This window comes from Acyrthosiphon pisum, chromosome X (genome assembly GCF_005508785.2).
Source record: "Acyrthosiphon pisum isolate AL4f chromosome X, pea_aphid_22Mar2018_4r6ur, whole genome shotgun sequence".
NCBI classification, from domain to species: domain Eukaryota; kingdom Metazoa; phylum Arthropoda; class Insecta; order Hemiptera; family Aphididae; genus Acyrthosiphon; species Acyrthosiphon pisum.
In genome coordinates this window covers 81,949,467-81,959,925 of record NC_042493.1, presented here as the reverse complement: position 1 = coordinate 81,959,925, position 10,459 = coordinate 81,949,467, and the positions used below count along the sequence as shown (strand labels likewise).

General features: G+C 24.6%; 1 protein-coding gene across 2 annotated transcripts in view; it reads left to right on the top strand.

Annotated features, from left to right (window-relative positions):
- Positions 1–9,735, top strand: part of LOC100573296 (RB1-inducible coiled-coil protein 1) — a 29,910-nt gene extending 20,175 nt beyond the window's left edge. The window contains exons 12-21 of one of the 2 annotated variants that reach the window (XM_008183330.3): positions 4,580–4,646; positions 4,719–4,913; positions 5,025–5,324; positions 5,523–5,687; positions 6,049–6,188; positions 7,075–7,120; positions 7,210–7,259; positions 7,706–7,842; positions 9,194–9,261; positions 9,410–9,735. In XM_008183330.3, the coding sequence (XP_008181552.1) occupies positions 4,580–4,646; positions 4,719–4,913; positions 5,025–5,324; positions 5,523–5,687; positions 6,049–6,188; positions 7,075–7,120; positions 7,210–7,259; positions 7,706–7,842; positions 9,194–9,261; positions 9,410–9,544 (1,303 nt within the window). In that variant the 3' untranslated portion in view covers positions 9,545–9,735. Of the gene's footprint in view, positions 1–4,579; positions 4,647–4,718; positions 4,914–5,024; positions 5,325–5,522; positions 5,694–6,048; positions 6,189–7,074; positions 7,121–7,209; positions 7,260–7,705; positions 7,843–9,193; positions 9,262–9,409 lie in introns of both variants that reach the window. The other variant, XM_003243480.4, reaches the window with a different exon arrangement.
- Positions 9,736–10,459: the final 724 nt, after the last annotated feature.

The window sequence follows — 10,459 nt, the reverse complement described above, 5'->3', positions numbered from 1 at the left end:
TTTTACTGTCCTAAAAGCTGATGACAGACACAAAAAAAAATAAAAAAAAAAACAAAAAAAAAAACACACATCATTGTAAAATCAATACATTCATCGTTCCACTCAGAATCTAAAAATATATGTTGCTATTTCGTTTATTAGTAAATAGTAGTATATACAAATAATTAAGATAGGAAAGTAGTTTTTATTCGCGGGTTCAAAAGGTTATACATTTTGGTGGGTTATAGAGGTTAATGTAATATCATTCTCTGTTTTTATTTTATATTTATCGATTTTCATATTTAAAGTGTTCGAAAAAATAATTTGAACTTGTAAATAATAATTTATAGTTTATAAAATGTATTAGTTTAAGTTAAGATATAATAATATGTTTGACCTTGTGTTATAACTATGTAATTCAGCTGACAGCTCTATTTTTTTCGAAATAGCCTTTATATTAAAGAAATATCGTAAAAAATACATTTTGGTGAAATCCAAACTTCATTTTTTATTTTACTGCAGTTTTGGTATTTAATAACAAATTTTTAATTAAATTATATAGCATTTGATATTCTGATGAGCATTAATTTTAGGAATACTAAACCGGCAAAAAATGTCTTGGAACCCAACATGGCAACAATAATATTGTTATGCCAGGTTGCACGAACAATCATTAAACATTTAACGAATAGTGAGCTAATAAACATGATTTAGTGGTCCACAATTGGTACCTATTAGGAATATTAAATTTTAGCGAGCCATAATTTTAGACGTTACAGTGACATTTGTTGTCTCCATCTTACAATTTATCTTACAATTGCATAACATAGCAAATTTTACGCTCAACATATCACGTTTATATCAATTAACTTAAAAATTAGAGTGAATTGACCTCTCATAACATTTAAAGGTAAGATTATTATCTAAGTAATGGCATAGGCTTTTTATTATATTTTAATTTTAAAGCGATGGATATGAGTTTTTTAAAAATGTAAATTGTTTGTACATCTTAAAATACTCGAAACTCGGTTTAAAATTAAATATAATAAAAAGTCTATATCATTGCTTAGATAATAATCTTTTTAGATTATTTCTTATCTATTAATTTGTAAATCAATGTATAGATTGTAAGAAATTTTAATTTATACTATAGATACAAATATGTTGATGCCTATATTGGTTAAAATATTAATCATTTTACAAAATTTACTTGATAAAGAAATACTATTTAATTTATAATATTAAATTCTACATACCTACTTTAAAGACGAAACTAAACGAATCGAAGACGTTTATCTAAACCGCTCTCTTCCATTTAATTGGTAACTTCGCCGAAATATTGTCTGAAACATGCATTTTTTTAAAACAGTGCAATTCGATTTAAATTGTGTCTTTAACTAATTATGTAATTTAAAAAAGTTTTAAATTTACCTTTACCATTTACACATAATTACATAACACATTATACTTCTGTTCTATGCGTCACCGTACCGACTACTGAAGTGGTGTTTACTATACTGACGCAGTTTCGTTTTGAACATTGATAGAAGTATCAGTTAACAGATAACTAATTACAAATTAGTTTATAATAATTACGCTAAACGGCGCGGGTATTTAGTTAATTTCTTAGACATTTATCGTTAGTATTAAGCTTTATTAAATTGACCAAGAATGTCTTGAGTTCTATTAACCCATCCCATTACAGTACCTAGTTCTACCTAAATCGATAAAGATATATGACCTAAAGCTATAAGATCTACAAATTACCTTTATTGGCCATTAAGTCAAATAAAAATTGTTTGTGTCTCAAAAAGCTAAGTGTCGTAAATGGATGGCTTATTACTTAAAATTTCACGTCTTTGTTATTACTTTTACCACAAACTTATTGTGCATCATAAACTGTATAGATTCTTTATTTCCAATAGAAAATAAAAACTTTTATTTTATTCAGTTAAATACTTTTTTTAATAGCTTTAATTTCGGAACTATTAATTTGCAAATCATACGGAAAAGAGAACACTGATTTATAAATATTAGTATATTTTTGAGGTTGATTATTTAGTGTAAATATATGATACTATGATATATGCTGAGTGAGAACTATAGGTGCGTTTCATGACGTGATAAAAAAATACGGTAATTTTTTTGTATTTTTTAATAAACATAACATTTGCTTAACATTTATCAAAAGAGTTTAGAGAAATAAAATTAGTATGTCCCTAATTTGCAATTTTATTTTTTACTTTTAAAAAATAAAAATTTTAATTTATTTTGTCAAACATTTTTGACTAATGATTTGTGCGTGTATTTTAACTTGAAATATTTATGGTCAAAGTGATATACCTCGTAGTTACTATATAGATTATAATATAATTTGTACTAAAACATTATTGGCATATAAATTTACTTTATTCTACTCAACGAATCGTTACTTATTGTTGAAATACCTAAAACTCTTAAGATAAGAAATGTAATCGAATCAAACTGATTTTAGATGTTATATCAGTTTTTCATATTTGTATCAGGGACTGGAACCTTGATGATTTTAGCGGTTCCGGTTCCTGTTCGGTTCCCGGAAAATCTAAAATTTTGATTTCTGTTCCGGTTCGGTTCGATTCCTAGAAAAACTAAAAATGAGGTTTCGGTTTCTTTTTGGTTCTTAAAAAATAAAAAATTTGATACACACCTGCTTTGGTTTTATACTTATGTAAAAAATGTGTAAAGTGAAAATATCGGTTTCGGTAAGGTTCTAGTTTTTAAATTAATTTAAATAAAGGTTTTGGTGAGGTTCCGGTATTAAAATTAATTTAAATAAGTGTCATGGTTCCAAAACCGGTTCTTTACGGTAAGGTTCCTGTCCTTGATTTGTAGCCTTTTAGGAGGTAGGTATATTAAATAACAACTTTTTAATACATACATTAGAATATACAAGCATTTTTAGTTAATATTTTGCTGGTTTTAAAATTCATGTAAATTTGTTTATATTTATACTCAAATATGTCATATTATATATTATAATTAGTATCAATTATTATTAAGATTAGTTTGATTATATTTTGAAAGTATAATTGGGGCTCAATTCTGTTAATTCTGCACTCATTTGTTTCGGGCTCTAGATCCTGAATTGTTTTTCTTTAATAATACAATATACAGAATGTATCTTATGTCATTGTACGCGGGGTTTTTTAACGGTTATGGATCGATGACATAGAATTTCGTTAAAACGAAAAAAGACGTGTTTCTTTATTTTTAACTGGCAATTTTTTTATAATAATTTCAAAATTTTTAAACACACAGGTGTACCAATAGCAAAATTAACTTTATTTTTTCAAATTGTAACTACTATATTTTTAATGGATTCTGGTAAAGCTTTTTTTTCGGAAAATTTTGATAGTCAAATCAATTTTGGTTCGCTAGTTAATTAACTATGGTCCTCTAAATTTAGTAAAATATGTATTAATACTTTTAATTGAAATAATTGATATTGGTTTAATTTACAAGAGCTAAATAATTTTTTCTTATAACTAACTTTTATCACTTGAAATTTAAACCATAAGTTCCCTATATTGTTAGGTATCGCATGCAAAGTATGAACTTAGCAGTTGAAATTCTTTAAGAATTATTTAATAATCGTGATTTAAAATAAACTATTTGCAAGATATTTAGATAAATTGTCAATCTCAATATAGGTTTGTACCTAACTTAGGCGAAATTCTATGTCGTTGATCCATAATCGTTAAAAAAACCCGCATACAATGACATAAGATACACCCTGTATAATATACATATTACATTATTATGCAAGTTGCTGGTTTGGAAGCAAAATTTCTAAAATCATTTATTCTAATTTCTAGAACCCTAAGGGCTCAACATTTATTTTGGTTGGTAGGTATTTGGGGATATGGGTAAAGAATAATTAAAATGTAAAACTCTATTCCATTTCATTAGTTGTAAAATGTGTTATCAAAAAGTTTTAAAGTATTTTAGTTATTAAAATGGATAACAAGTATTAAGTATGTGTTTAAAATGTTGATTTTACTTGCTTTCAATTATTCATACAACTTTAAGCTCATTTATTTGAGGTTTCTAAGTATTTACATTTTATTAAAATTTAAAGTTAAACAAGTTTTTAATGACATTTCAAAATCATAACATAGAACTTTTTGTTTCCAGACCAAAAAATTGTATAGCTTATATTAAAATAAACCATAATGTAAGTACATTAAATGATTTGTGACTATTTTACATAATTATGATTTGCTGGTATTACAAAATATTATATTAAAACATTTTATTACTTTTTAAATGGCAAAAAAAAAATAGTATTTAGCTACCTAATAATTGAGTAAAATTATTATACATACAATAAATATGTATTGTTTATAGTTATTTTATTAATTACAGTCTTAGAAAATTATTCAATTTGAGTAAATTAATAAGTTTTACTTAGTGTAACTTAGTAGGCAGTCGCTTAACCCCAACTAAGTTTGAATTTATTTACAATTTTATTATTTTTATTTTCACACATATTATAATCAATTAATACATTTTATTTTACTATGGAGCTAATTTTAAAAAATACCTAATATTCTGCTTTCAGGGAAAATGACAGCTATAATCCAGATAGTTTTTTATTACCACACAAGTATATTGGAAGCCATCAAGAAGTACTACATTTATTCATATAAATACTTAAAAATTATATTTTATTTATTTTATTATTATGATGTTTTGTTTAGCATACAGTAAAGTTATTGAAGAAGAGTCTATATTCATTGGAAAATGTAGCTAATATCTCAATTAATAAATTGCGATCAGATTTAAATATATTTAAACAATTTATACTTCAACAAAATTTAGAAATTAATATGTTTACTAATGATTTACAATCAAAATATGACATTCAAACTTCTCATATACAACAGCTTATTCAAGTAAGTTTTATTTTAAATTAAAATATTGAAGAATGTGTTTATTAGTATCTAATGAATCATAAAGTTAATTTAGGTTTTATTTTTACTAATAGTTATGTTAATTTATTTCAGTATGTCGAAGAAAGTAAACGTGAGTTGGATCGTATGAGAATAAGAATAAATGAGCTAGAATCGCTTGTAGAAATGCACATAAAAAGCGAAGAACACGAACGTCAGCTACGGTTAAGAATGGAGAGTGAAAGAGATGAGTGGTTACAACAAGGATTAGAGCATGCACGGAAAGAAATAACCAATCAGTTAACAATGTCACATAAAAAAGATCTAGAAATGATGCATGTGCGTTTTAAATTAGTCACTCAAGCAACTAATATGGAACGTAGTTCAAGTGAACAAAGCTTAGAAAAGAATAAGGTAATATTTATTAGAATTTATTAAACAGATCATAAATTATTAAGATTGATATGTTTTTTTGGGCTGGATAGCATGTTTTTTTTTATTTATACTCATACTATATCTCAAATCATCTGAAATCTTAAACTTATTTTTGTAGACTTATACTTTATGACTATAAACTTATCTGTTATTTTATTACTTATTGATTTTGAATAGAGATGTGATGTTATTGAACTTGTTAATCATGAAGCAATGATGGCCCAGCTTAAAGAAGACTTGTTATTAGAAAAAGAGCAAGCTATACAGGAAGAACGAAAGCAGTGCGAACAAAAAATAGCTCAGGAACGACAACTGAAATGTGACGAAAAAAAGGATGATCAAGTAATTGTCAGTAGTTTGAAACGAAATACTATGTATAATTTGTTATTTAAATTAAATTATATTTTTTAGTAAAATTTAATTTTTTATACATATATATTTTAGTTAATTAAATTCCTAAGATAAACAATTTCCATTCACTATAGGCGTATAACATATTACTAATAAATACAAAATCTAAAACACTCATATTTTTTTTTATTCTATAATTAAGCATCTGGAAGCTAAATGGCCTTTCTATTTTAATATTTTTATTAATTAGTTGTAATAATAAACTTAAAACTAGCTAATAATATTACATTAGTTATGCAAAATTATTGATAACATTTTATGTTAGTTAACTAAATTAACATTTTTATTTTAGTGCTTTTGGGGTGACAGCAAGAAAAATACAGACGATAAAAACAAGTCTTTTAAATATTTAAAAGAGAAAAGTGCAAATGAATTAAGGTTAAGTACATATGTTTCAAAACCAAGATCAAATAGCTTTGCTGTATCGGAATGGTAAGTTGGAAATATATATTCACATAGTTATAATATATCTATAATATGTATCCTTGTGTCTTGATATTTTATCCTATTAAGACATTTACTGTTAACAAATTTTTTTTTACTTACAATTTAAGAAAATAACTGTATTGATATATTTTATTTGTTACTTAAGAGGACGCCACTGGGGAATTTGTTGTCACAATTTTACGTTCACAATAACACATTTTATGCAGTAATTTTTAAAATTAGAGTGAATTTACCACTCAACCTAACCTTTTATACAATTTAAAGGTAGGAATATTATCTAGGGCAGCGGTCTCAAACTCAAATTATCAGCTGGCCATATATTTATACATCAATGCTCTGCTGGTAAAACTTTGTCATAGACCTTTTTTTTTTTTTAATTATGTCTAAAATTTATAATTTATATAGATATAACAATCTGTGAGTTACGCACACTGCACACAGACTAAGTATACTATACCAACGCTTAAAAAACCAATGCTTACAAATCTCATAATGCGATTTATTTTATAAATATACATAAATTTGTATATATTTGTAAATATTATTAACTTCAATTTTAAAAACTACAGAGTAAAATGTGTTATTGTGAACGTACAATTTTCCATGTTGTATGTTTGTAAGACGGAGACAAAAAATGCCCGTGTGGTGTCCTCTTAAATGTGTGAAGTAATCAATTTTTATATTAATTTGCATAAAGTATTCGTGTAATAAATTTCAAAGTGAATTATTCAATATAATTTGTTAACATTTGAAAATATGCTCGATGAAATTTAATAAGACCAACGTTAGTCTTTGTATCCCGTAGTATATATGTCTGTATTTATTTAAATTATACTTATAGTAATATCATATTTTTATGTATTATAAATAGGGATATAGATTCTAGTTCAGCATCAAGCAGCGTTTTTGTGGATTTGGTAAATCTATTATATAATATCTATTCTATCTATTCTATTTTTTTTTTTTTATTACAAATCCTTGACATTGTTTGATTTTTATTGTATAGAATAAAAGTTCAAGTTCTGAATCTGATGAAGGAAAACTTTCTGTCAGCTCGTGAGTATATCATATACATATAAATACATACAAATATACAGGGTGCGGCAGTGAAACCCGAAAATTTAAAATGAATTGGTGGGTGTGGCTAAAGTGGTAGAGATTTCGGGAATGTTCTTATCGCTTTTAAATACTCAGAATTTAGTAATCATGGAGCATTGGTTGAGTGAACAGCGTGCGTTCGCGGTAAAAGCGTATTACAAAAGTAATGATATATGAAGTAGTAATGTGTGGCTAACCAAGGAAGGCATTTGCCTGACACAATCTTTAAAAAATGAAGTTTTTAAATATATAACATAAAATTCCACTTGTATAGCTTTTATTTGTGTGGCGAAAAATTAATAAAAATTAATTTTTTATTTTTTCAAATCGTCAGGTTTGACTGCCGCACCCTGTATAATAGAATTCATTGTTATTAATATACTTATAACCATTAAATTATTTAGTTGCAATGTTGGAGACTACGTTTTGGTTGTATGGGACTCTATTTATAGAAACTATGTTGTATATCAAGAAAATAAAAGAAATCTGGTATTTTTACATCCTGACAGCATAGACAACTTATTTTTAAAACTTGGTTCTGGTAAGTATTTTAGTATTATGCTTAATATGGTATATTTATTTCTTCAGAACTAAATTAAAATAATATTTGATGATGACCATTATTCTTTACCTTTATCAGTTAATAGCATCCAGTAAAGAGAATTAAAAATAATTTATAATTTAATAATGATTATTATGACATTAATAAACCTTAAATTGCCAAATATACATTGAGCTATGTGAAGTTTTTCCAATAGTTCTAGTATGCTGAACGCAAAAATAAAATCAAAAGTTGTTATGAGCCTTTAAGTTCAATACTCTGGGTTGTATCTTAGAGGAAACATTGCCTTGATTGTATATTTTAATTATATATGTTATACAATACATTGCCAAGTACTACATACAAATAATCATAATCAAAAAGATTCTTTTAATTCAGTTTTAATACATAAATATTTATAAATTTTTTTAACTTCACAATATTTTTATTAAATTATAATTAAACTTTCCGATAAAGATAAAATACAAATAAAACATTTTAGAAATAACAAATTAAATATTTTTTGATATTGATGAACTTTAAAATACCGAAATAAATATACATCAAAAACCAAAAAATAGACTGAAAGACAGACTTGAACTAGGTGTTACTAGTGATATTGGAATGTTTACAAAAGTTGAAATATTAGGAATAATATTTTCTTTCAGCCATCAAAACCTTCTAAAAAGTATAAATCGATCAATTTCATCTAATTGGACCTGTTCTTTTTTTCTATTGGACTTTGGTTGAAAATTGTTTTTCTAATTTTTTGATTCTTTATCTAGCGGTGGCAATAGGTAGCCATCATATTTTCTACCTTTTTAGACAAATAATTTTTTATTAAATATCTAAAATATAATTTTATCATGTATATAATAGTGATATACAGATGTTTTTACTTTAAAAAAAATCAGGGTAGGAAACCCCCCTCTGTCCTTCACTCTGATTTTTTTAAAGTAGAAACATTTTAGCTGTGTTCATTTTACATTTTAATTGTTTATTGACTATTGTTTTAAGAATAATTTTATATTTTCATTAAAGCAATAATAATAAGAACAAGGAATAATATTTTGTACGTAAAAATTATGTCTAGTATCCATACTAAAAAAAAATGTTGGACAGCGTTACCTACCTCAAATTTAAACATATCCAATTTATTTTACAATTATTAGTATTTAATTAATTAAATGAAATATTATAAACTAAAAAGTTAAAATACTTTTAAACATTAATTGTATTTTGTGTGGGATTACAACTGAAAGATGTTGGCATTTTATACCACATATTTTTAAAACACACAATATTTTGATATGCATACCTTACATTTTATAACATATTATTTTATTTGTAGATGAAACACCAAAATTACAGCACTTTTCTGCAGAAGTAATACAAAAAGAATACTGCCAAGCAGTGAAGGTAATTTAATTAAAATATTTATATATATCAATGTTTTAGATTTTTCACAGTGGTTAAAAGCTACCTATAAGTTTTTAAATACTTTTGAGAAAGCAGTTTTTATTAATGGAAATAGTATTCAAACAATTTTAATTCAATTTTTCTACAGGAGGACAACAGATATAAAGTTAAAAAAGGAATGAAGTTTTATCGAGTAAAAATACAATTGCTCAAAGTGCCAAACCATCGACGAGAAGTATCAACTTCAGATAGTTCATCTGTCTCAGTGACTTACGTTCAATAATTGAAAAACAACTGTGTGATATATAGAAATAGTTTATGATTAATTCAATACTCAACCTAATTAGAAAGTTTTAAAATAAATATTTTGCTTTCCATAAAATAAAATGTAGTGTTAGGTTATTTATGTCACAAATATAAACTAAATTGTGTAGAATTGGTTCTTTTTATTACATAACTGATTTAAATTTTATACTTATATATAATTCTAAAATGTTGCTTTAAGTAGATTTGATATTTTTACAAAAATTATAAAACTATTTTAAAAATATGTATGAATATAAATAATATTTTCACATAAGAAATACAATAACATTGTTTCTCTTTAAAACGACTTTTGTAGCATTTATGGATTCGACAATTAAAATAATATTATATTTTAATCACCCAATGATTCTCATTTTATTCATATTATAATTTTAGTTATCATTTTTATTATTTGTTTTTTACTTCAATTTACATTTTAAATTGAATCTTAAAAAAAACATAATTTTTAATAATGTGTCGTTACCCATATTTATTTCATAATTTAATATTGTTTGTCACTGTATACCTTTTATATGCACTTATAAAATCCTTATAGAATTGTTGATATCAAAAATTTAGTAATTTTAAGTTTTGTGCAATTTTTGTTGTTTTATAATTAGATTTAAATAATTAGATATATTTTATATTTAAAAATATTTCATATATATCTTACTTTTCTAACATAAAAGGGTAAATATTAATTAGATACATATATTTATATTATATACAAATTTTAAAAATCAAGTTATATTATTATGTATAATGTCTCTATTATGCTTTACTAATATTAAGTGGTAGAGTGATTACCATTTACTACATAATTTTAAATTAGTAATTTTACAAGGGCCATTGTTTATTTTGGTAGATATAATGCACAGTTATACGTTTATAA